We start from the raw sequence: 27,843 nt of genomic DNA, 5'->3' as shown, positions 1-27,843 counted from the left end.
GCGATATCTACGTTTACGTATCCTCGATGATAACATCGTTATCGTAGATTGATAAAATAGAAAACTTCGATCTCTATGACGAAAGCTTCACGTTTTTTTATTTAAATTGCTAACCTACGAAATCTTGTATTATTCTTCGTCGATAATACAGATTTCTACGATAACGAAATCATTGAATAAACGAACTAAAGAATCCCATCTTCGCATAAATCGATTGCAACGAGACTGCTACTAATATCACTTTTTATTTAAAGATTCGTAGCAAATAGTGAACAAAGGAGATAATAACAATTTAATCGAACAACAATCGTCGGTTAGAAAAACGAGTTATTTAAATTGGTTTAAAATGAAAAAAAAAAAAAAAATGGATTGGTCATGTAGGAACTTCCTTTCACACCCTTAAAGAGATAAATATATATATCCGTGACCCTAAACGCAACCAAACAGGTTTTCTTTCTTTCTCTTTTTTCTCTCCTTTATTTTTATTTTTTATTTCTTTTTTCTACTGGTATAAAATAGCGAGTTAAACAAAAAGGGTAACAGAAAAAGAGAGAGAAAGAGAGAGGATGAAAAAAAGGAAGATTCTATTGTCCATTGAGTAACGTTCAAAGGCTATGGTCTCTATAGCTGTGTAAGTAAGTACGTACGTACTGTACGATCGATTACGTCCCTTCCTATAGACGAGTAACGAACACGTAGAGACTAAGGACACAGACAGGAAGAGGCAGAGGAGGAGGTTAGCGAAGTTTTCGGAGTCGGCGCAATGAGAGGATTCCATTTTGAAGCGCCCTCCTTCGTTTTACCTATGGGCATTATTGCAGTGTCTACGAGTGGACCCTCCTCTAAACAGTAAATCCTCGGACAAAATTTTCCTAGAAAATTCGAACGATACAATCGTGAAACGATTCATTTTGTTGTGATTCGTTTTCATTACTTTTCATTCGTATTCTTTGTCTATTTATCTTTCTCTTTCTCTCTCTCTCTTTCTCTCTTTCTCTCTCTCTCTCTCTCTCTCTCTCTTCTCTCTTTTTTCGTCTCTGAATTTATTTAAATATAACGTCACGATCAACAACGAAGCTTCGTCTTCTTCGTAAGGATCGTTCAAGTGATACGAAAAAGGTAAGGGCTCGATCATCGTATTATTTGTTCGTCGTACACTTCGACAAATACTTGTATTATGTTTCTATATATTATATATTTTATACGGGGTGAGACGATGGCGAGGGTGAAGTAAGGCAGTGGATGGGAGAATCTTTTTTGTTAAAGTTTCCCAGATGATTGTAAGTAGTCGATTGGAGTAACTATCGATTTTTTGAAACTACTTTATATATATATATATATATATATATATATATATATATATATATCAGAATTCAGTAAAACGCTGTAAGAGTAAAAAATTTTTTCCCAACCTGTAATTGACATATATATATAGAGTTAGAATCGATGCTGTCTACCCGAAGAAATGTATTATTTAAAGTGAACGTTTCTGAACTTATAGCATAGACGATCGACCATCTAGCCTTCATTATCGTAAATATTTAAACAAACGAGTATGGTAGAATGTGCATTTGCTTGTGAAGCTATTATTCAATGACTCTTCGTACCGAGATCCATCTTTGTCTAAATATACATAAATACATACATACATATATATGTACATATATATATATATACACACACTACACACACACCCTCTTTCGATAAAAATATCCCATATCTATCTGTTATCGGCAAAATTCGATTTCTCGAGGACGTTATACCGGTAACGCGAAAGATACTTCATTTTCACGATATTAATGCGTAAAATGTTTTTGCTATCTATAATATCAAATAGAAGTATTAAAAGAAATGAGCAGTAGAATGACCTAACCATTATCCTATCTCTTTTCATTCGTTTTAATCGTTTACGATAGAAAAAAAAAAAAAATACTTTTGTTATACTACGTGCATTATATTTTTTAACAGTCAAATTCTTTTTTTTATTTATCATTATTACTATTTCTTTATTTTTGTATTTTTAATGTGAACGAGCCGCCATTGCTGCTCGTAAATCCACCTTTTCAATAGAAAAACAAGGAGCGAAAATATAATTCTCGATCGATGAGAACTCGCATTAACAACATGATACAGACCTGCCAGATACCAACCGATCGAAAACAGTTCTCTCATGCATCCAATTCGCTTTTTTTGATATCGATCGAAAATGATTAATAACTTTATTTTTCTTTGTTTCCTTCTTTTTTTCTCTCTCTGTCTCTCTCTCTCTCTCTCTCTCTCTCTCTCTCTCTCTCTCTCTCTCTCTTTTATATTTTTATCTTCCTAGAAAATATGAATTTTTGACAGAAAAAATTTTCTACTTATTTTCAAACTTTTATTTAAATTATATAAATTTTCATCTTTTTTTTCGTTTGTTTCTTTCGTCTCCTTTAACGCAGATACTACTTAAATCATTTACATGGAAATTTAATCAGTTAGTTCAAAACAAAAAAAAGAAAATATTAATTATTCAAATTATTTGATTTATACAAATTACAAATATAATTAAATTAAATTATATATACATATATATATATATATATATATATATATATATATATGTTCAGCGTTTTCTTAGGTTCTAATCAATGAAATCTCAATCTTTTAATAAGTATCCAACGTAAACAATGAATTGGATACTGATGCATATAGATACATATACATGCACATCTACACATTTATTCTCGCCCGCTTTGATATGAAAGGCCATTGTTCCGGTGACCTGGAAGAACTCGATCTCGATGACGCAACTCACACGAAATTGGCTTCGATCGAGTAGAAGCAGACCTCCGGGGACAAGTAGAAACGTCCTTGGAATATCATCAGCATACTCCCTTGTCCCTCTCTCTTTCTCGTTCTCTCTCTCTCTCTCTCTCTCTCTCTCTCTCTCTCTCTCTCTATGTATCTCCATCTCTCTCCATCTCTCTCTCTTTTTCTTCAAAACGTAACGTTGACAGCACTATTCGTTGTTTCCGAAGCATATTCAACGTGTCAACTCTAGAAATAGAAACGAACGTTCTTTACGGATGAACATTCTTTTCAGAAAATTTGTTTTTGAAATATATCCGGGTCTCTTCGACATACCAACTAGTCCAAAGTCAAATGTTTCCAACTCATTTTAAAAAGTCGATCGTTCTTTTTTCAGGCAAATTTTTCTCGTTTCTTTTTTTTTTCTTCTTTTTTTTTGCAGATCGTAAAACTACAAACTTAGCTTTGTAAAACTGCAAGCCTATTTGCGAGTCTGAAAAGTGGGAAGTCGCGGAAGAGTGTGATCGATTTTTTAAATCATCGACAAATTTGTTATCCTTCCTATATGTCTATTTATATTTCTTTTTTATTTTCTCTTTATTTCTTTGTATATGTATGTATGTATGTATCTATGTATATATATATATATATTTTTTTTTTTTATTAGAGGAAAAAATCGTGTAAGCTCGAAAATACTCGAAGAATTTAACCGAACGTAAAAAATAATTTCTACGCGAGATATTTTGTGAAAGAAGAAAAAAATGCAGGAAAGAAAAAAAATCGAATGACGTTAATTTGTAAGATATTTCACGAAGTAATAATTAACGTCATACTAAATTGTTAATTGATATTTCTATAAAGTTCAATTATTGATCGTACGATGCAACTCTATGACGTGTTCAGGCAACGTGATCGGTTCGTCAACAATCTACGCCTGTTGGAGATCCAACCTAATTCAAATCTCAGCTAATCTCAGTAATTGACATTGTTCATTGAATATAACGTGAACGTCATGAGTGAATCGCGATGTAGGGGGTCGGAATAAGTAAGTATAATAATAAAAGCAACGAGCAACGAGAGATCTTTTGATCCCGTTGATAATTGTTTGAGATTGTTGATAAATGATCGTTAATAATTATTAGAGAAATTCGATGCGGACTTGCATCGTATACCAATCTATAATTTCTCCAAGTATATTTATTAGAGCAATTGCTAATTAATCTTTTTATCATTGTTATTAAATCAATTAATTTATTATATCGTAATACTATAATTTTTGTATCGTTTCAAACGATGATAACTTTACAAATTAGTTTTATATAAACATATAAAAGAGAAAAAGAGAGAGATAAGAAAAATAGTAATATTTTTATGATGTATAAAAAAGAGATAAACAAACGATTTTACCCAATGATTCATTCTTAATAGATCATTTATATTTCTGCGATAAATTCATATTAAGATTATCACATCTGCAATTAATAATTCTTATAATCGGTATTGCAAATAAAGAAAAGAAAAGAAAAAAATAGAAATGATAAATATACAACTAACTTTTATTGTTTCATTCTCGTAACCGTATCGTTCGTACGTGATATTATTATCGAGTGTTAAAAATAGATAAAAGTAAGACTCGAGGATTATTAAAAAAGTTTGACAACATACGAGTTAAATGAAATAATTATGTATATCTCGGCTATTTTTTTTAAATACACGTATTGCGTTATCCTCGTTAGGATTTACTTGGTATTAGAGGTTAAAGGTTATCAGTGATCGAAGAGAAGAAGATATAACATTGAGAAATATAATGATATCATTCTTTAAAAGCATTATACTTGTATCATCGAGAACGTATATGTAAAATATGTATTTTGAAGTTCCACCATTTATAGCACGAGCTTGAATGACTATCTCTCTCTTTGTCTCTATCTCTCTCTCTCTTTCTCTCTTTCTCTTTCTCTCTCTGTGTAGTATCAAAGGTCATTACACTAGTGTAAAGCGAGCACTGTGGTCACGTATGATACTTCGCGAACTGCTTCAAGATTTTGTTGCAATGCGGTAAAACTGCGGTATATTCGTTTACATTTATGAAACATTTATTATACGAGTATCCATATATCCGTGTGTTCGTTCGTTTGTATATGTGTTTGTTCGTGCGGTTGAATTTACACGACGCATTTAAAGGAGAAAAAAGAAAAGAAGAAAAATTTTCTTGTAGGTTTGTTATAACTTTAAATTCATTAATTTTTTAATTTACAGTAGATTGAATTTTGTCGCTTTTGTTTATTTATTTGAAAATATTTCTCTTAGAAATACATAGTTTTATTGTTGTTGTTGTTGTTATTATTATTATTATTATTATTATTATTATTATTATTATTATTATTATTATCATCATTATCATTATCACTATTATTATTATTATCATCATTATTATTGTGTAATAGGAACACGTGTGTTTATCTTTCACGTTCGTTTAACAGAGAAATAAAAAATTAATTTAGAATTGTCGTGCAAATGGTCGTGATCGAACTAATTGTACGTCGCACAATTCTGTAAATATTTTTACATCTACTCGTGTAAGTATCTACGCACAACGTACAATATTTTCTTCGCTTATTATCTTCTTATTACAAGATTCGCTTATTACAAAATACATTAGATACACAGATACATACATATATAGATACATACGGACATAAATTTAATTTCGTTAAATTATAGAAAATCTCGACTTTTAAACATTTATTCGTCAAATCTTTCCATCTTCTTCTTCTACGAATAATTTTGATTATTTACACGAATTCAAAATGCAGTTTATCAAAACTCAGTTTTTCACGTTTAAAATAATTGTCGTTTAATTCGCATGAAACTACAATTTCTAGACGGGCGTCAAATGACAATTTATATAATAATATATTTCTCATTGTTTGCCTTCGTGATCGATCATCATTTATACGTAAGACGAGATAAGAACGTCACGTACTCGAGCGAATTAAAACAGATTAAAAATAATTATAATTATATGTTAATAATAAATCAGGTGACTTTCATATCGTAACACCGGTTTTTTTTTCTTATCGTAATAACAATATTGTTTATCAAATTATGTCTTTTTATAGAATATTATGCAATATCTGTCGCAAGTTTTAATTCCAAAGGAAAAATTTACAATTGGTAATCAGACGAATTACTTTTAATTGGCGAATTAAAAAATGAATTTTTTTCAAACGTCAAATTCGAAAAAGAAAAAATATATATTCATAAAATTGTTCACATTATATTATATATAAATCATGAATAAATAGAATAGCAAAGGGTGAGGCAAGAAGTTGCTTTTTTTTGTAAATAATAATAAAAATTAATTACTACTTTTCCGAGACCGTTTAGACTAGATTATTTTCTTGTCGGATTAAAACTCGAATTGAAACAACAAGTCCGAGAACTTTCCGTCCACCCTATAGAATGAAATTATGAGTCAGGCAGAATCAAAGTCAGAGAACAAACACGTTTCACGTGCCTTTCCCTTTTAACGTGACCGAGCGATCAGCTGATCGCTTCGAACTTGTCATTCAACCGATGACAACGGCACTCTCGTAGACGTATCTACTCGAAAATTTCAATAGAAATTTCGAAAATATGTATTATGTTTATTATGAAACATGTACATGCACAAATAATTACTAGTAAAGTACATAACTGTGTAGGTACATAAATAAATGGATATCAGAATTTGTTAAAAAGAGAGAGAGAGAGAGAGAGAGAAAGAGATAGTGTGATAATATTAAATGAAAACATTCTTATCTTTGATAAAAACTTTTCGAATGAAAGAATATCATAGTTATTTTTGGCAAATCAAATTCGTCTGTACGATATTATCGAAAAAAAAAAAGAAATAAAATAAAGCATGGACGTACGTTTTTTTTTACTCATACGTGAATAATTATTTATCTTCCATCGAAAAAAATAAAGAGAAACCATAGGAAGAAATTAATATATAGATAAAAGATAAATGAAAGAATTAATTATTAATAATTATAATATATATATTCAATATTTTCGCTGAATTTAATTTTACGATTAATTTGAATGAAAAATGTTCGATAACGTGTTATTATCGATCGCTGCTTGTTATCGTTTATACGATAAATCATAAACATTGTAAACATTGTTTAGATCAATAGATAAACAGATAAACATAATGCGTTACCTTATATTATTCTTGTGTCAAGGTAATCCTCCATGATATTTTTTCTTTGTTTGTTTGTTTGTTTGTTTTTTTTTTAACATCGTATTTCTTTTTTCATTACTTGTTATAAAATATTTGACGACGATCTTTCATAACTATGATGAACACGTATTATCATTATCATTTGATTTAATTGTTATTGTTATTATTATTGTTATTGTTATTATTATTGTTATCTTAATGCGTATACAATAGATACTGATCACCTTCACATGGAATATTTATTTTTTCATATCAACAAGGAACTCGTTCTCGGCTATACATTAACGCGCAAATAAAATAAAGAAGAAAAAAAAACAGAAAAAAAACGTGAGTAAACAAACTAAAAGGAAAAAAAGGAAAAATAAAAAAGAAAGTCACGTTGTTTTCGTGCTCAGGTCCGTTAACAGTCTGGAGCTTGTTGAGTTAGTCCGGTAGTTATGCTACGGCATGTACGTGTATATATATATATATATATATATATATATATATATATATACACATATATATATATAATTCAACACCACACACACACACACGTGCTGCGAAATAAAACGATGGTCTTCTCCTTGGACACAAAGCTTCTTATACATATGTTTGTGCGTAAACGCATATAATCACGTGTACACGTGTATATATATATATATATATACACACACACACACACACAGATGACACGCGTACATATATACATGTATAAATAAAAGATACTCCATGTAACCACGTGCAATTGTGAAACAGTCCACGAGCTGGCATCGTGAAAAACGAATGTCACCTTTTGAGGACGACACCAGAGGAGTTGTCCCTAACGTGACTCAATTCATATTACTTTTTATATATGTGTATATATATATATTATATATAGGATGAATTGTAATTTTCTATATGAACCCAAAAATTCTTCGATGACTTTTATATATCAAATTATTTCGTCTTTACGAAATTGACATTACAGAGCCAAAAAAGAAAAGAAAAAGTAAACACAAACATATATTTTTTATTTGCATCTGAATAATTATTTATCTTCAGTCTAAAAAAAAAAAAAAAAAAAAGACGAAGAAAGAAAAGAATGTAAAGATGAAAAGTAAATTGGGAGAACGTATTATTAATAATCATACGTTAACGATATATCGTATAAAAGATAACGCCGATAATAATAAAATACTATTGATTATTTTTCATTCCAACGTTTTTCTTATTATTATATTCGAACAATAAAAAGTATATTTTTACAGGCTATTTGAGCTAATAATTATTACTTGTTCTTTTTTTTTAACTTTTCGAAAAGGAGTGATTTATTTTTACAAATCATCTAAAAGCTTTTAATCCACTCTGTATATGTATTATGTACATAGTCTTCTCTCTGTGATCATCAACCAAAGTGTCAGGATTTTTTTATTTGCTCCTATTGTATCCATTTATTCATAAAAACGTACCCGTTGCTAATGATTATCTATAACCACTTCATAACTCGTTTCATTCGATACCTCGATTCGTTTCGAATGAATTTCATTTCCATTCAAAGATTTATTTCTTTCATCTTCTTTTTATCCAGCGCAAAAATTAACTTCAAAATATTCAATGGATACACTCGACTAATTCAATCACTTTTATTGAATTGTTCTAGTTTGTTTAAAAAAATATATGTGTGTGTGTGTGTGTGTGTGTGTGTGTGTGTGTGTGTGTGTGTGTGTGTGTGTGTGTGTGTTTATAAAAATATATATATTTATAAAAACTATTTTAAAAAGATTTATAAAAAGATTAAATTATTTATATTATATTACAAGACAGAACGATCGTTATCGTTTGTTTTCAAATTACATAAAATGTTTTGTTTGGATTTGAGCTATTTATCTATCAGATCTTTTCTCTCAAGTATGAAAACGATTAATATAACAGGACTTTAATATTCTCATATCAGTAAGAGGAGTACCTACTTATTAACTCGGTCTTACTAGAAATTCTCATAGAGATAACGATATGTAATTTATAATTGATAAGCATAACTTATATATTCTACGTATATATATATATATATATATATATATTATATATATACATAGATATATATATATATATGTCCATCATAAAACTAGTTTCTCTATCTTTGCTAATAATATTAGATTATTATAAATTAATACCAATCAGATTTTAAGAAATAATAATTGGGTTCATTTTTTCTCTTCTTCTTTTATTTTTTTTTTGTTTTTTTTACGAAAAAATTATTAAAAATTTATCCATGTTTATTGTACGATGTTGAGACCCAAAGTTTCTAAATGTAGGGCCTTTCTTTAGGCAAAAAAGGGCAAAAAAAGAAAAAAATTAATACGAAGTTGCGAAAAAGAGTGATTGATTTTGAAATATCATTAAAAACTTTTAGCTCATCCTGTAGATACATATCTGTCGACAAAATTTTTGTTTAACAAATTTTATTTTGAGTATGCAATTTCGAAATTATCCGAAGAAAATATTTTCACCTGACCATTGCAATAATAATTATAATTATTGATTAATGTGTCAGAAATTTTATATGTATATAAAAAAAAATGATTATAAACCGTATTCGCTTTTTACAAAAATTATTTCGAATTCACTCTCTGTTTATTATAGTAATATTCGTAGTTCATTAAAATATACCCGATATAATTTTTGTTTCGTTTCAAATGAAGAATTTAAAAATTCTTGGAAAAAAATATATTCCCTTGTGGCTACTACAATTTTATTGACTGCTACAGCGAATAACGATGATATTTGATATTACAAGCATTCTCTTCTTCGAACAGAAAGGCATAATTTTAATATTTGCTAGAAAAGTTTATTTAAGTTTTTAATTATGTATTTAAGGATCTGTTAATAAATTTATGTATTTTCTTTTCTGATTTTTTTTTCTTTTTTTTTTTTATGTCCCAAGAAAATTGCAAAACAATATGGAAATAGAAAGAATTTAATTATCAGGAATAGAAATTACTAACGTTGTAATTAAATAATATATTAATTAGTTGTTTGTCGCAAAGTTATAATGAATTAATAATAATTACAAAATGGATAATATTATAATTATTATGAATTATTATTTGGAGAGGTTCGTTATTTGAGAAATTTGATAAAAAGAAAAAAAAGAATATTCAAAAGATTTTGCATGGGTGAATATATAAAATTATATGTATGTATATATATATATATACGCACACACGTGTGTGTGGAGTAGAGTAAAAATTTCTCCGTTCTGCGAACAGCTGTTCCAGGAGTAGCTAAAACGAAACACAGTATATAAGATGTTGCTGAATTTGCTTGGTCAATCAGAACAAAGGATATGAAAGAAAGAAGTAGTGATTATTGTTTATAAGTACATCGATAGACAAAGATAATTCATGAATTTTTATCAACGTTTCTTGGATGTATTTATTGTATCATTAAGTTGTTTAGATAAATGATATCACATAAGAAGGACTTCTATGAACTCATAGGGAAAAAAAGGAAGCTGAAAATAAAAATGCATCATTTTTTGTATGTGTCTATAGTTTCTCTAAGAAACTTCTAATCTCACGTAGGACATTGGATAAACTACAAAGAAAAAAAGAGAAGAAAGTCATTTTTTTAAATCTCAAAATTTATATCGTACGTCTCTCGCGTACAATCGTGGAACGTTTTTGTGAGCTACAAAAAAAAATGAAAAGGGAGACGAAAAAAAGAACAAAAAAAAAATAAAAAAGAATAATGACATTTTGTGGGCGTCGAATTTCTCGGACGAATTCTTAATTCCCCGTAGATATCACGTAACGGAACTTTTATGAGCTACACAAAAAAAATTTCTTTCGTTTCCTGTCTCTCGTCGCTTGAAAAATTGTTTCGTATCGTGCGTACAGTAAGAGAAATAAATAGGAATAAAATGAAATAGTATGTTTATATATAATATGAGATATAAAATCGAATTTTATAAAAGGGTTACAGTCTCTCTCTCTCTCTCTCTCTCTCTCTCTCTCTCTCTCTCTCTCTCACACACATACAAACACACACACACACACGAAGCATTATACTCGAAATAGGTGAGAACGGTGCGCTCTAATGTAAGATCTGCTCGGGCGAACACGCGAATGCCTGCTGATGTACACGTGATTCAAGCGTGCCATGGTATCGACCGCCTTCCCCCATCTTTACCCAGGGCAACCTGTATTTGTGTGTGTGTATGTACTTATATATATATCTGTGTATGTGTACGCGCGCGCGCGCGCTCTCGCTCGTGCACCGTATCGAACCAAACGCGTATATAACAAAGAAACTTCTCCAAGATTTCCAGCAACGAAGTTTACATGCACAATTTTTTTTTTTTTTGCCTTCTTTTTTTTCTTTTTTTTTCTTCTTTTTTTTCTATATTTTCTACCCCCTTCTTTGTTGTTTCTTCCTCTCTTTTTCGTTTTCATTTCTTTTTTCTTTTTTTAATTTCTCTTCATTTTTTTTTCCATTTTTTCCATTTTTCATTTTTTCATTTTTTTTTCTCATTTAATTGTACGTATGTATATACTTTCTTTTGAGATCCGAAAGATTAAGTCATCGTTTCTTTAACGATTTTTTTTTTTTTTATTTTCGCTGCGTTAGCATAATCGTAATAGCGAGAGGGATATACTCTTCTGTTCTTTGTTCAGGTTTTTTTTTCTTTTTTTTTCTGTTATTTTTTTTTCTATTTAATCCTCTTCAATGCGTTTATATTGTTTATTTCAATCTTGCTCGATTTCTTTTTCTTTTCTTTACTTTTTTTTTTGTTTCGTTACGTTGGAAAGATAACAAAATTAATTATTAATTCATTAAGTTCGAGTTGTGGAATAAATTTTGTTTTCTTTTTCTTTTTATTGTGTAGACGAAAACAAATTGAGTTCTTTTTTTTCGTCAAATAAATCCATCTACGTATTTCCTGATTTCAGAATAAAATTTTTGTATTCCTTTTTTTTTGTGATCGACGTTCCATCTGTCAAATCGAAATTGATAATTAGATTCCGTATTTCGTTAGAGAATGTAAAAGGACAAAATTATTTTCATTCGTTTATCTCGTTTTAATGGAAGTCTGAAGATTTTGTTCAAACGACGATGACTAGAAGTTTGATTAACAAATTGTTCTTTGTTGATTAGATGGTTGAAATAAAATAGGAAGCGGAAGACAAGTAAAAATGATTAGAGAAAAAGTCTTTGACACGGAGATTGCTCTTTCTTCTTCTTCTTCTTCTTCTTCTTCTTTTTTCTTCTTTTTTTTTCTTCTTCTTCTTCTGCATACTAAACGTAAGCTATTTTTATCATACGCGTATATTTCCTTTGGTTCGTCCAAATGGAAACACCAAAGCGATGACTGCAGATTTTCATTTCTAATTTAGATTACATGCGTATTAGGCAGATAACTTCTATAGGAATTAAATCGAGATATTTTTTGTCCTCCGGACAAAAAGAGAAGAAAGAAAAGAAAAATTAGGTCAACTTAATACATCGGTGATATCAATGTGATCCATAATGCGATCACGTGATCCAACGTGATCGTCAATTGAAATTTAAATTTTACTTTTTTTTTTCTTCTTTTTTTCATTTCTATGTATTAACAATTGGCTATAAATTTCGTTTATCATTTTCAAGTACGTCATTATTTGGCCTTCATGACGTATCGAATAATACGGTAAAAACGTGAGATAATTAAGACAGAGACAATTTTTAAAAGCATTTGTAAACGTCAATAAATTTTAAGAATATCTACTCGTATGCAAAAAAAACACGCATACACGCATACATAGAGACACACTTTGTGTGTCATTCGAATGAAAGACTTTATCTAGGTATTCCCACGTTGCGAATGGATTTGCAATCTACTGTAATAACACGAGCACGTTTTTCTCATCGTGTTTTATAATAATTACAAAATTGACCGTGTGCATATTTTTTCTAAGAACTTTAATATCCTATATCCTTAAGTTTAACAAGAATCAATGAAAAAAATTTCCCAAAAAATTTCCCAAAAGAGGCGACTTAATTACATATTACGCGTTAGAAAATTATTTGAAAGGAATTACGACGATAAATAAATAGAACTAAAAATAAATGTGGCCATTAAAGTAATTCGAAATGAATTACAATGATAACGTTCCGATATTTCCAAAGATAACGATTGATCATACAAATTTCGTCGTTGATTTATTTTTAACAAGACTACCGCATTCGTAGGTGTGGGTGTGTGTATGTGTATATATATATATCGATTCTGAATCATTTTGGAGAGGGTAAAGAATAGTTTGTCATGCACTAGATGCGTGAAAGTCTTCAATTCGAATCGTGATTATCAATAACATCTATGAAGTATATTTACACGTGTGTGTCTGTGTGTATGTGTATATACATCTATACCTATATATAAATGATTCAAAGTCGAATGATCACTTAAAAACAGCCGTCTATCATGGCTTAAAAAATAAATGTAAAAATAAATGTAAAAGAGAGCCCATTTCATTTAATCGCATGATTGAACCAACCCAACGTCAAAGAGACATCCTTTCAAACGTATATCATTTTTAATAATAATAAAATAATAATAAAATTGCAAATGGAAAAAGAAAAGAAAAAGGAAAAGAAAAGAGAAAAAGAATATTCAAAGATCGTCGTATCATCCGATCGATTCAACGTCCTTGCATAATGTAACTTGCAAGTAATGATCTATCGATCCTTTGAAAGTACTCGAAGACTATTCTCATTGGTGACATAATTTTTTTATTAACTTCCTTATCGAATACATACGATATTATCAAAGATTGTGAAAGATAATCTCAATTTTTGAATCTCTCCCTCTCTCCCTCTCTCTCTCTCTCACTCTCCCTCTTTATAATGCTAAATTCTTTTACGTGTTAATAATAACACGTAGTAAGAAGAGTATATGAGTGGACGACAAAAGAACGAACAGTCAACAACAGCGTACCTGTTATGTTCGGTTTTTAACGAGGTCAAACAACGATTAAACGATGATCGAATAGGAGCATTCTACAAAGCTCTTTATAGTTAACTTACGTAATGTGTACAACATTGTTTTCACAGTGTTCGGACTCTCGATTATCATTGAAACTTATTGCTTTGAGAAACTAGTGAACGTGTGTAACTAATTAAGAACAACCTCCTCAAGTCTCTTTCTCTCTCTCTCTCTCTCTCTCTCTCTCTCTCTCTCTCTATCTATCTCTATCTATCTATCTCTCTTTCTTTATCTTTCTGGTTTTTTATTTCTTTCTTCTATGCAGGTAAGAAGGACACGAGTAACACGATGTATGAGTTAAACGTGATGTTTTCTTCATTGCCGCGATAGGTTGAGCTTTTTTTTTCTTTAATCATACGAAGGTTGCAAAAGGAGTCGAAGCGAGACTGCTAATGGACTACGCATGTCCAAGTCGTGATCGACTCTATTATACTCTTATGTTTCTTTATATATTGATTCATAATTCGTTTTTCGAAATTTCATCTTGAAATTTATATACGTAATAAATAAACGTAATACGATTTATATATGTATACCCATATGCGTGTAAATAACAGGGAAGAGGAGTTGGCACAAAACTATAAAACTACTGCGTGTGTTATCTTTTTTTAGGCTAATTTTTTTTTTACAAATCGTAAAAAAATTACGAACGTTTAGAAAATCTCCAAAAGAGGAATAATTTATGAGAGTTTTGAAATATCTAGGATTATCTAGATAATTCATAAGGAAAATTCATCTAGGAATTTTTTTTTTCTTTTATTTATTTATATGATAAATAAATTTATATGATCTTTTTTGTATTTATATAAGTGCATATATTTCTTAGATCTATATATAATAAATTTATAATAAAAATTTTAGATAGATATGTATATACGATGAAGAATTGATGGTACATGAAATAAAGAGGAATATGATCGATTAGAAAAAAAATATTGGAAATACTTTTTTTTCTTTTTTAAGTACAGCCATAAATCTTCTAAATTGCTATTAAAATATTTTCAGATTAGATATATTTACCTTTCTTTTTTTTTTTTCTTCATTCAATCTCTCAAAATTGATGAATAATTATAATCGATAAACGTGACGTCGTCCATAAAAAAAGAGAAGTGACTTCGGTGTGTATTCAAAACAAACGATCAATCTAAACGAGGCATCCTGCATCTATATAATGTTTGAAAGGATGACGTTTAAGGAGATAGAGATAAATCGTTATTAAAATGATAACATTAATAGAGTTAGCTATTATATATATACGTATATATTGTCAGGTTCATAAACAAGTTCTATACGTTTTCCTTAGAAAGACAAACTGGTAAATAATTGCGCCAGCTTATAGATAGAATGTTTACAATCTATGATCTTAATGATTTTAAGAAATTGTTGTTGTTGTTATTGGTAATGAAAATAATATAGATAAATAAATAAAACTATCACGTTTTTTTTTCTTTATTCTCTTTGTAATGAAATCTTTTGAAAAACAACTGAACAAAATGTACCGATCTACAATTTTAATTTGTACGCCAATAATAATGAAAATCCATTAAAATTGATACACTATCGTGTTATTTCTCATCGAATTCATTATAACGCGATTGTAAATTTGTATGCATGAACATTTTATATTGTAAATGGAATGATGACACATAGACCAGACTATTTAAAATTTAAATATCGTTATTGTTTGTCCGGAAATCGTGTCTTTGATTTCTTTTCTTTTCTCTTTCTTCCTTTTATTTTTTTTTCCTTGCATTAACATTGGCACATCGTGTCTTCTTTCCTTTTCTTTTCTATTTAAAAAAAAAAAGAGAAATATAAAAGAAAATTCTGCGTTCATCTTTCGTTTCCAAGTCTCGAAGAGAGAGAGAGAGAGAGAGAGAGAGAGTAGTAGTAGTTACAAATCGAAAGAAAGTGTGTCATTTAAATTTAACTCGAAATTACGTAATATCATTAAAGCCATAAACGTGTTCGATAACGAGAGAAATAGCAACAGCTGTTTATTGATGGACGACTGATTTATGAATTAAGACGATTCTTCGGTTTTCCTTTTCTTTTCTTTTTTTTTTTCCTTTTTCTTTTTCTTTTTTTTTCGCACACGCGCACGCACACACCTACTTACATATACATATCATTGAATATTGAATTTAATTAAACGACGAGAACTGGAACGTTTAACGAATCAGATTTAATCGTTCGTAATTCTAACGAAGGACGTTCTTCGTGAAGAACACGATAATAACACGCAGTGTATGATCTAAATGAAATATTTGCATCTTTCTTTTTTTTTTCTTTCTTTCTTTTTTTTCCTTTTGGTTGAAAATTTTTATACGAATATCCCGTACAAAACGAACGTGCTTAATTCAATCCTTCCACAAACCGATCGTACGGAACGATTCCGTACAAACACTGCGACACCGTTCACACGGGAAAAACTGACCTAGGTCAAGCTTCTTCAGAGTCCATCAGCAAAGGGAAAAAATCTGTCGCGTCGTGAACGATTATTTTTTTGGATATATCGATCAATGAGTGGCATCATAAAAAAGATTGCTCTTGAAACTAATAATTCGCAACTTATGAATTGCGGAATCAGAAAAAAAGAGAGAAAGGGAAATAAAAAAATATTGAAAACAAAACAATAAAAGAAAGAAAGAAGTAAACATACACCGTAATTCTTAAATACATATATATATATATATATATATCATTTCCATTTAAATGGCAGCTGACGAACTACGTATCTCCATCTCTTTCATCCTTTCTTTCTCTCTTATTTCTCATTAAGGATCGATTTAATAAAAGACAACAACTACGAAGACGACTGGAGGTTGATAAGTGGGGAGAGAAACACGCATGAAAAAACAAACGTGCATGCGTTCGTTTCGTGAGTGGTTCTCTCACGCCTTCTTTTCATTCGTGCTTGTTCGTATATATACGTTCCCTACGAACCCTTCTACGTTACGTCTCTCCCTTCTTACCGTGCACCAACTCCTCCCCTGCTCTCCTCGCCCCTCGAATCGTTTCCTCCCTTCACCGCACTCCTCTTTTCTACCATCATCACGTTGCTTGGTGTATACTCTCGAGCAACGGTATAAAAGCCTGCGTTTCTCGACGCTTCGAGTTAGTCCGTTTCGCGCGTTCGAAAGAACAACACGTGAGACAACGAATTCGATATTTGTCTACGTTCTCTTTTGTTTTTCTTTGATTGGATTTTTTTCCATCAAATCTTTTCTCCCTTATTTACGTCGAATATTTGACTATTTTTCGAAAATACGATCGCTCATTTTTTGTTTTTATTTTATTATCGAAAGATCGCTATAAAGAGTTTTTGTTAAGATTCGACGATTATCGTCCGTCTTTACCGTTTTTTTTTCTTCCTGAAAATTTTTCTTGGAAAATTTGTCATTCAACGATATCAAGATGCCTGTGGAATTGGAGCCAGTGCCATCGATCGCTCATAAGGCCTGTCCCACCCATTGTAATGGGTACGCGTAATTATTATTATTCATATTATGTCATTATATTATTGTATTATCATTATATTTTATAATTTCGTTGTTAATAGTATACCGTTTACATCGTTTTATATCGTTGTGTTTTTTCGTTTTGTTTTGTCTTCTTTTCTTGCCTTACACGAAGCAGTGAAAAATACAAAAGAAATGAATTTAAATTTGAGAAACTTTCTTTTTTTATATATGTATATGTATACACATGTGATATACAGTTAGACGCAGCATGAATCACGGTGCAATATGCTTCAATAATTTATCTACGCTATCGTGAGAAATCATTCCATTGGAGTGCTTGAAAAGAGATATCGATTGAAGCGTAAAATGAAACGTAAAATAAGACGAATCTAGAAAGCGAGTTTCGTTTTCTAATTTCTAAGTACTTAAAATATAATACGCGATTATATATAATATAGATACATTCAAACAACGATTAAGGGTTCATAAGAAAGAAAGAAAGAAAACTCAAATATGCATATATCGTATTGACGTTCGAATTTATTATATTTTGTGTTTTTTTTTTTTTTTCAGAGAAGAGAAAATGAACAAGCTGTGCAGACAACTGTCGATCGAAAGTCCAAGCGTAACAGGACGAGACTGCGTATTTAGTTTCGATGTACCGGTTCCTGATGTACCCGCACAAGGTGCTCGAATCCGTGTAGTCTGTGCCGGAGCTTGTTATCATCCAAAACGTTCACCGAGTCTCTCGTCTCTCACATCGGTATCAAGTACCAGTAGTTTGGCTACCGAGGCATCCTTAGAGGGTGATTTCCCAATTAACATTCCTCATCATGGCGTAAGAGATGCCGCATTATTTCCTGGATACGAAGTTGCCGGTGTCATCGAGTCTCTTGGTTCTGACGTTAACGAGGATTGCGAATACGCTCTTGGAGATCGCGTTATTCTTTATCCGTACGAAGGAATACCAAACGGATACGTCGAATATTTGGTTGTACATGATCTTAAATATCTTATAAAGATACCCGACAATATGTCATTGAGCGTAGCAGCTATGTTACCAGCCGGTGCACTACTTGCTATGAACACCGTATTTTCTGCACACGAGCATGTACAGAATCTTTTGAAGGAAAGAGACGAGAAAACTGTATGCAAGATATTGATCGTTGGCACAGGTGGATTAGCACTTTGGGCATTGAGAATTGCGGCTTATCACTTCAGTGATATAAAGGATAGAGTGACCATAACAATCGCAACACTTAAAGATGATGGTCTCATAATGGCACAGGAATTTCAACGGTAGGAATCTCACAGATCTTTCTTTCTTTCTTTTTTTTTGTTTTGACTTATTTAGTTCTTTTTTTTTTGGTCGATTTTGTATCGATGTTATTATTATTTCGATCATTGCGCCAGGAAATATTTTATCGTTATTTTATTCGAGATAATTCGATTCTCGTTTTTTTTATTGATATTTTCTTTGATATCTTCAGTAATTGTTTGATTCAATCAAAGTCCAGCCAGCGTTTGCATTTCAATTGTCATCAATCGTATCAAATCGAATTCTTAATTATCTTGTCAAAATTGTTTTTTTTTTCCTCGAGAATACTTACTTTCTTTAATCAGTTTTAAGAGATAAGATTCGTTCGGATTTGAACGCGATTGTGTATCAGTTTTCGATGGAAATCATACACAATCGTAAACACTCAGATACATGATCGTGTTTTTCATGATTCGTTAAGAACATATTCACACAAACATATGCACAGCTTTTGGTTGTTTAGATAGTAACGATAGTGACTGATAATAAATCGAGATACGTGAAAAATTATCTGTAAATGATAAATTGATGTTGATATAATATCTATATTTTGATATATGCATTTGACATACACGATTCTACGAAATCCAATAATTCGGATTTATAATAAAATATCAAAACAACCAAGTTGAAGAACGATAATAAATTCCGAATTAATTAATAAACAGATGGACAGTTCATTCGATTTATTAACAAATAGTTTGAACTTTGCTTACAGCGTTAACGTTGTACAATGGAACGAAGATCTGTATGAGAAACAGCTGATCGAACGGACGATGGACGCTTGTCAAGGTCAGGTTGACGTTGTAATTGACTTTGGAACTACGTCCCGTAGTCTACATCGTAGCATCCAATGTTTGAGCAAAGGCGGAGTCGTATTCGTGATAAAGGAAGTAGCTGATCGTCTTTTACCAAAGTTTAGTAGACGTGCCGAAGAAAGACAACAAAGTATAAAGTCGGTTGAACCAGGTACATTGGAACAACTCCGTGAACTGGTTCAATTGGTTGCATCGAACGAAATCGAACCACCACCACATACGGTATATCCTGCCGAGGAAGCACTCGACGTCGTTCACAAGCTTTGTCATTCCATGATTCAAGGTCGTGCGATTCTTCGTTTCTATCCAGCTGATTAAAAGAGAAAAAAGAAGAAGAGAAAGAGAAATTTCATCTGTCAGTCTGTCTGACTATTTATCTCTGTCTCTCTTTTGTTCTCGATTAGCCATGTCCAAGAGACTCTTCTTTCATGGATTCAACAAGAACTCGAAAATATCTATCGAGTTTTTCTCTCTTTCTCTCGTTTTCTTTCTTTCTTTCTTTCTCCTTAATTTCGCTCAAACATATAACCGAAGATATCATGAGAAAAATTGTGACAAGGGAATATAATTATCTGGGGAAAGAGAAGTTTCGATAAATTTAAATAGGATTTATTTTCCTATCTCGTTAGGATCGAATTAGAATTTTTTTTCAAGGATCATAGAAAGAGAGAGAGAGAAAGTTTCTAAATTAACGATTTGATTTTTGTTTGTTTAATGTGATGTATGAATGATTTTTGTTTTGCGAGTGTATGAAAGGGAGAGAAAGAGACGTGGGTGTGTGTGTGTGTGTGTGTGTGTGTGTGTATCTATATACTTATATTTACATGTGTACTCCTACCGACGATCTCTCACGATTACATATATTTTGAATCTAATTTCTATCAACTCGTCGTTAAAACATTATCGTAGAAAAAATTTCACTTCCCTTTTTTTTTTTTAATGGCATCTCGAACGAATTCAAGAACGTCAATGAACATAGTTGAAACTTTATACTATAATTATAATTACGATATATATTTATAATATAACGATAGCTCGCGGCAGAGATACACGAGAGAAAGAGAGAAAGAAAGAGAAAACAAAAGTGAGAAATCGAGAAAATCGAATGATAGATTAATAAGAAAGAATGAATGAATGAGTTCGAAATGTTATAATCGTTTAACTCGTTTTCATCGTCAATTTCGATACTCATCCCCACCTCCCTTCTAACCAATGGCGTTCGATGTGTGAAAGTTCATTGTTTATCCTTAGATCAGTATTTTTTGCGTCTATAGATAAATAAGTTTAGTTATAAGTTTTGTCGAGAAAATGTTTTATTAATACTATACGTATTAATAACAATGAATCGCATTGCAGTTAAAAGTTGCTCTATCTGAAAAGACTGTTTCGTTTATTTAAACGATATATATATATATATATATATATATATATATATATATATATATATATAGGTATATATACTTATATGTACGTATGTATGTATGTATATATGTGTATGTATATATATATATACATACAACTTCTTTTATATCATAATCTTATAATAAGCATTAGATTTGTAGGTACACGAAACGTCATTGTACCGACTGTTGATCGTGACAGTATAAATGTATTATATTACATGACGATAATATATAGTAAAATATAATACGTTTTTATTAAAAAAAATAATCGTATAATTGTTGCCTTTAATTACGACATAAGATCATTTGATACCAATAATCATAATTAATTGATTCTGAAGATAAATATTATCTCATATACAACATAATATTCGTGAGGCTTAAAAATATTTCTAATTTACATATTAAAATTAGAAAAACATAATCTAATAATCGATTTTCATAATTTTTATGGTCCAAAAAGATACATTTTTAAAAATGATCTTTTTTCGTGGTCCACTCCTAAGGAACATTAAACTATTCTTATATTTTAATATTTAACATGACACACACACACACACACACACACACAATGCATTTTGAAAATTTCTATTGTAAGGTAAGGTATCATAAAGAAACAGCCTCTCCTATCAAAAGTAAATAATAATCACCATAAATTTATATCGACATACGAATTATATTTCAATGATTTGTCAGCTTATGAACGTAAGTATAAGAATAAAAAATCAACTATCATTGAGAAACATATATACAAGTAAGTATAAGAATAAAAAATAAAATATCATTGAGAAACATATAATCGATATAATTACTATACGTGTTTTCTATGTAATTTTGTAAAGTCATCGTGTCTAGCTATCATGACGAACAAAATGAAAGGTTCTTTTTTTTTTTCTTTAAACGATATTTTATATATATATATATATAACCAAATTAAAAGAATTCATGTGTGTGTGTGTGCGCGCGCGTGCGTGCGTGCATGTATAGATAACAAACAATTTTACACTTTCAATGTACAATAAAATATACACATAAAGTAAATAGACGATTTAAAATTGATATAGAAACACCATAAAGAGATATTACGAGATTATAAGATTCTTTTTAAGAGAGTAACGTGCTATGTAAGAATATGATATACAATATTACCATATCACAGAAAATAGATTTATCAACGTCGCAAAAAGTATTTTTTTCTTTTTTTCTTTTTTTTAATAAATACATTGATATATCAGATAACAAGGATAGTAAGCATATAGTGAAAATATACTGAGTCTGAGTAAGTTTTCAAACAAAAGATATATACATTCGTCTTGTTCTACATTGATCTCTTTCGCTGTTAAAAAAAGATGTCAGCTACATATATAACTATATAATTATTTAATTAAATCGCGATACTTGTATATAATTTCTGTATGTAAATGTGTAAGCGAATCATTGTATAAATTAAGGCACGAAAGTATCTAAGAAAATTTGTACGGTTATAAAGTAAATCAATACTTCATATCGTTTCTGAATTATGGTTTCGTCTGTGCTGCTGGGGTCAAATAATTTTTAGGAACGTAACCGCTCTTTCCGTAACGATCTTCTACGAGCCACCATTCATCGTTTCCTTTTTCATCGTGTGGCCTGACAAGCCTAAGAGCTTTACCTTTCTTCACCGGCAATGTACCAGGTATACCACCAGCAAAATCATACATGGTATAATAAAACTGAAAGTTTTATATAAATAATTTCGATAAAAATAATTTTGCTTCTATTTACATTGATTATAAGATGACTTACTTCATAAATAAGATTTTGATACGGTTGAGTTGTTGAAATTTCTTCTACATTACTATAAATTTGATTAGTATTAAGCTCCTCGTCGATATTTAAATAAAGTAACGATTGCAAATTAGATTCTGACAAAGGCTTCACTTCCTTTTCAGGTGAGACCATCGATATAAGATCTGACATTGAATTGGTATTCCTATTGGTATTAGATTCCAAACTAGCTTGTTTGATCGGTTCTTGAATTTGTTGCAGAGGTGTCAATTTATTAGCTGGTAAAAAACCTTTAACAGTACCGTTATCGATAAGCCATTTCGTAGTATCACCCATAGGATCTTGATTCTTTATAACAGCTACCAAAGATCCTTTTACAGCTCCCAAATCGAGAGATGTAGTTTTAGTTACGTTTTCTTTTAAAACGTACAACTTGTCCCTCGGATATTTTTTTGTCAATAAAATTCGTTCCTTTTCGCCTTGTGGACACAATTCCTCTTTCTCTTCTTCTGTTCTCAGATTTGTACCACCGAATGAGAAACGCGCGATTTGATTCCAAAGTAAATTATGATTTACCAAGAAAGATTCTAGAATATCTTTCAGCGACACTTGAGTCGTAATCTGTGAGAAAAAATATATTTCGTTCTTCTTCTTCTGTTTGTTTTTTTTTTTTTGCTTTCATTAGATCAGGTTATTTTTAATTATATTTAATACGAATTAAGAAAAAAGAAATGATCGCACACTTACCTCACAAAGTTTTAAATATCTTTTCGTAATTCTTCCGCTTAAAAGTTTTCGAGCATTCGTAAAAGCGTTAATGCATCTAATTAAAACTTCCATAGCTGCGTCAATTAATATCGGTAGTTCCTCCAACAACTGCTGATTCAAGGCTTCGAAATTACCCTTTGCTGCTGCCAACTCGTCCTGTACCTAATCGATCAATCATTCGTCGTTAGGAAAATTCTTTAATCGATATAGATATGCGTAATAAAATATAATTACAATTTTGGACTCTTTATATTTTTCGCTTTTCGATATGGCAGCGTCATAATCTAATAACTTATCGTGCCTCTTTGTAATTAATACTGCAGGACCTTCTAAAAATGTTGTCAATAAATTCAATGGCACATTTACACGTATTTCCAAACAAGATTTCAAATCTTGCATAAACTGTGACCAAATTAACGAACGGATGTCTCTTATTCGTTTTATTTCGAGATTTGGTGTTCCCTGATAATATTGATTTAAATAGTCTGACATAACTTCACCGGAAATAGCTTCGTCGCTTAAATAAATAACACACATTTCGACATCTTTTGCCAATTGCCATGTACATTTTTCTATAGATCTAAATTGTTTTTCGAGTTCCTCGAATACAGGATCCACTGCAATATTTGTCAAACCTAAACTAGCAGATAGTTTCGTACTTAAACGCGTTGACATCTTCGCAACGGAATGCATATTTAATTTAGCCATTTTTCTAATTAACGTATTATCATTATCTAAATATTTCAATACTAAATCTTTTCGACGTTTATACTCGTTAATGTAACAAGCCACATCGGTCATCGCCTTCCATGCTTCTTTTACTGATAGTTTATCTGGATGATCATCCTCGGTACACTAAAAATATTTGTATACTAATTTATAAACGAAATTATTAGTATTTAAATAATTATAGTAAAACTCACCTTTATTAATTCAAACAAAATAAGAGGATATTTCAAAATTCTTTGTACAGGTTTTATAAGAATGGAACTCATGTCAAAGCAAGCTATTTGATAACGTAGTGTCTCAGTACCTTTGTTAAATACACTCATAATTTCTTCATTATTTTCATACTAAAAAATATATAATTGTAATTAGTATAGATACATACACACACAGAGAGAAAGAGAGAGAATGAGTCAGAAATAGCCAGGTAATTTAAAAAATTAATTATCATTTTTCAAGACATTTTAAATTAATTTTTTTTTCTTTTTTTTTCTTTTTTTTTCTTTTTTTTCTAGTGGAAATATATATATAATTTATATGGTATGATATTGAAAAATAAATTACGTTGCATATTAACCTTTTTTAATAAAGCAAGCGCTGCTTCGTGATTTCCACAGTACTTCACATATACGACACGTAATTTATTTGCCATTTTCGTAAAGCACGTACCAACTTGCTGTAATTGCTCGTCACATCCTTTCATAGCTCTTAATATCTCATGTAATAATTCTTCTGCAACTTGGATAATTTCTAATATGTTTCCAAATAAAACATCAACATCTATACCTTTTGCTTTAAGAAAATCAGGATTAGATAGATTAAAAGTTTCATAAGTTAATGTCAGATCACGAACATACTCTTTTTCTGTAAGCACTAATTCCGATATAACGTTTTGTCTTTGATCCGCCTTTTTTTCACTAATAGCAATTGATATTTCAGATGCACACGCATTATCAGTTGTTAAATCTTTGTTACTGCTCTGCAATGGCATACGACCAGGAGCAGGTGCTGGTGGTGCTGGTCTATGAGGTTCCGAAAGTCTTTTTGGTTTATATTCTTTATCTGTTAAGGAACTAGGTTTGTCATCTCTTAAAACAACGAAATCTTCTAGAAGATCTATTGTGAAATCCGTATTAGGTTCTGATATAGGACTCGAACTTAAATATCCTCTTGGGCACAAACCGATCTCGCCATTAACGTTTTTTACATTAATCCAATTTTCATTAGCCGTACTGATAATAGTTACAATATCACCTTCTGTGACATTCAAATCTCCATCCATTTGTGCTTTAAATGTATATTCCACTTTGGCCATTGTACCTGGTTCTAATAAAGTATATTCTGTGCTATTGTCTTCTCTATTAAGTACTTCTTCCTTAGGTTTCATTTCTGGACAATCCACTACAATGTTAACATAAGATATTGGGAAAATTCCTTTATTATCATCGATACTACCTTCCATCCATTCCGAATCAACGTGTTTTATGAGATGTACTATTTCCCCTACTCCAAAATTTAACTCATTTGGAAATTGAGCATTAAATGGATATAACGTTATGGCGTATGGTTTAACATCGAACGAATTTGCATTATCGTCGCGATCATTATCTTCTGAAATTTTTTCTTTGGATGTAGAAAATTGTGGAAATATGTCGAAATAATTTGGTGCAGGATCCTCTTCGTTATATGACTGTACCGTATAACTATTGGAAACGTTATTCTCCACCGAATTAATATGGGATATGGATGGAGGTAAAACGTTTTCTCTTGAGACACATGTATCTGTTTGATCGTTGGCTTCATCATTCATATAAGAAATAAATCCTTCCGGAAAGATGCCACATCTACCATCTTCCGTAATTCCGCGACACCAACCATCATCCAAAACTTCTGTTACTGTGACTAATTCACCTTCATTTAAATCTAATTCTTCTTCAAGTTGTGCCTTCAATGTCACTTTCACTTTTCCTTTTCTTTTTATAACTTTCTTATTACCCGTTCTCTAAAAATAAAAGCTAACACCTGCATATCTTATTTTTCTTTTATAAAATTTTAATTAATATTGCAAATAAATTATATATTTAGCGCATCAGTAGAAGCATACCTTTATCAAATTTGTATCTAATTGCCATGTATGCGTGGTAGGGAAAATTCCAACTCTGGAATCTATTTGTCCATAGTGCCATCCTGATCCAACTTCGCGTATTCCAATAATAAGATCCCCTGATAAAATGTAAATATTTAATTGGTACATAATATTAACGATAATTCAATATTGTTATTTTCTTTTTTTTTTATATATTATTCAATTACTATATATTACCCGCTCCAAATGATAAATCTCCAGATTGTTCCCCTGTAAAGGCAGCTATTGATACAAATAAACTCTGGGTATCTAGCAAGAATGGAATCTCAACTTTATGTAAATGATTCAAAGGAAACTTTCCTGTTTTGTTACATGATTGTCCGTAACACCAATGCTTGTCAATTATTTTATGTATCTATTCAAGTAAAACATAATACATAAGAATAATTTGCTTTCTTAAACATTAAAAAAAGGTTAGTTAAATAATTTTATTACATGCATACCAAAAAATGTTCTCCTTTGCAAAGACTTAACTCTCCATCTATAGTTGTAAAAAAGTCATGTAAAACCTTTGTCAATGAACCACTTTCCATATTTTTTTATCAATATATCTTCTCTGTAAATTCCGTATTTTTGCTAAAGTAAATTGCATATAGAAACGTAACATTGACAGTTCTTCTCATACGCTTGATAATCTTATCAACTTTTATTTTATTTTGAAATTTATGTTTGTATAAGATTATGATTAATGATATAAAAAGCAAAATTCTAATGAAATCAATAAATTCGAAAACTCGATAGTTTTTATAAAACAAGTATTTATAATTCGTATTAAAAGAGACGACTGCATTCATACGTAATGTGTATATACGTCTCAGTCGATAAGTAAAAATCTATGAAATAGTAACTAAAAAAATGGGATGATTAACGAATGAAAAGAGAGAGAAAAAAACAATAAATTATTCACAAATATATTGATTGTGTATATATTTTAATAATGGTAAAAATTGAATACGAAAATGAACATGAAAACTCTGGCAGTATTGTCACTGTATTTTGATGCGATCGCCAATTATCGTAATTTTTTATCTAATTTATCATCTTGTTCGAACTTATTTTCTCAGTAAGAACGATACGTTGTTAAGTATTTGGTAAAGTTTTTGCATATTAATTACTTTATTCATCTAAATTCTCTCTGATAAAAATGTTAATTTACAATTTTAAGGTTACAAAAATGCTATTAGCCATATTTGTTTGTTCAACAAACGACAGGAAATATTTTTAAACAATTGTGATATTTTTCTAAGCGCCTTATACACTATTTGAATTAAATATATTAAGTATTGTAGGTATCGTAGACGATGTCCCTAGGAATTCGAAAAGAGAGAGGGAAAATATTACTTGAAATAGTTTAAATGCAACAAAAACTTTATTTCTCCATTTTAATATACAATCGACTTCGTTCTCTCTAAATATTTATCCAATGG

The 27,843-nt window shown here is 30.3% G+C and overlaps 3 protein-coding genes across 9 annotated transcripts in view; 1 reads left to right on the top strand and 2 right to left on the bottom strand.

Moving 5' to 3' along the window:
* LOC127066163 (putative uncharacterized protein DDB_G0277255) overlaps positions 1 to 7,471 on the bottom strand; it is a 295,758-nt gene extending 288,287 nt beyond the window's left edge. Inside the window, exons 1-2 of one of the 2 annotated variants that reach the window (XM_050999560.1) lie at positions 7,243 to 7,471; positions 6,998 to 7,131 (exon numbers count right to left, since the gene is read on the bottom strand). The gene's annotated coding sequence lies outside the window, so the exon portion shown is untranslated. Of the gene's footprint in view, positions 1 to 6,997 lie in introns of both variants that reach the window. The other variant, XM_050999553.1, reaches the window with a different exon arrangement.
* Positions 828 to 20,745, top strand: LOC127066175 (quinone oxidoreductase). 3 transcript variants are annotated; one of them, XM_050999589.1, is made up of 3 exons: positions 828 to 1,119; positions 18,044 to 18,769; positions 19,489 to 20,745. In XM_050999589.1, exons 2-3 carry the CDS (start codon positions 18,054 to 18,056, stop codon positions 19,922 to 19,924), a joined length of 1,152 nt encoding a protein of 383 aa, XP_050855546.1. In that variant the 5' UTR covers positions 828 to 1,119; positions 18,044 to 18,053; the 3' UTR covers positions 19,925 to 20,745. The 3 variants fall into 3 exon arrangements, with proteins under 3 accessions (XP_050855546.1, XP_050855544.1, XP_050855545.1); XM_050999587.1 differs by lacking the exon at positions 828 to 1,119 and adding an exon at positions 17,107 to 17,488; XM_050999588.1 differs by lacking the exon at positions 828 to 1,119 and adding an exon at positions 17,109 to 17,488 and having other exon boundaries at positions 19,507 to 20,745.
* Positions 20,746 to 21,015: 270 nt separating this feature from the next.
* On the bottom strand, positions 21,016 to 27,674 carry LOC127066158 (dynamin-binding protein-like). Of its 4 annotated transcripts, XM_050999540.1 has the most exons (9): positions 26,860 to 27,674; positions 26,594 to 26,771; positions 26,375 to 26,493; positions 24,848 to 26,272; positions 24,468 to 24,617; positions 23,779 to 24,399; positions 23,524 to 23,706; positions 22,795 to 23,397; positions 21,016 to 22,721 (listed from the first exon to the last, which is right to left on the bottom strand). In XM_050999540.1, exons 1-9 carry the CDS (start codon positions 26,947 to 26,949, stop codon positions 22,527 to 22,529), a joined length of 3,564 nt encoding a protein of 1,187 aa, XP_050855497.1. In that variant the 5' UTR covers positions 26,950 to 27,674; the 3' UTR covers positions 21,016 to 22,526. The 4 variants fall into 4 exon arrangements, with proteins under 4 accessions (XP_050855497.1, XP_050855500.1, XP_050855499.1 ...); XM_050999543.1 differs by lacking the exons at positions 26,594 to 26,771; positions 26,860 to 27,674 and having other exon boundaries at positions 24,848 to 26,270; positions 26,375 to 26,494; XM_050999542.1 differs by lacking the exons at positions 26,594 to 26,771; positions 26,860 to 27,674 and having other exon boundaries at positions 24,848 to 26,292.
* Between the last annotated feature and the right edge of the window lie 169 nt (positions 27,675 to 27,843).

This window comes from Vespula vulgaris, chromosome 9 (assembly GCF_905475345.1).
Source record: "Vespula vulgaris chromosome 9, iyVesVulg1.1, whole genome shotgun sequence".
Lineage (NCBI taxonomy): Eukaryota > Metazoa > Arthropoda > Insecta > Hymenoptera > Vespidae > Vespula > Vespula vulgaris.
This window is presented reverse-complemented; position numbering and strand designations above follow the sequence as displayed.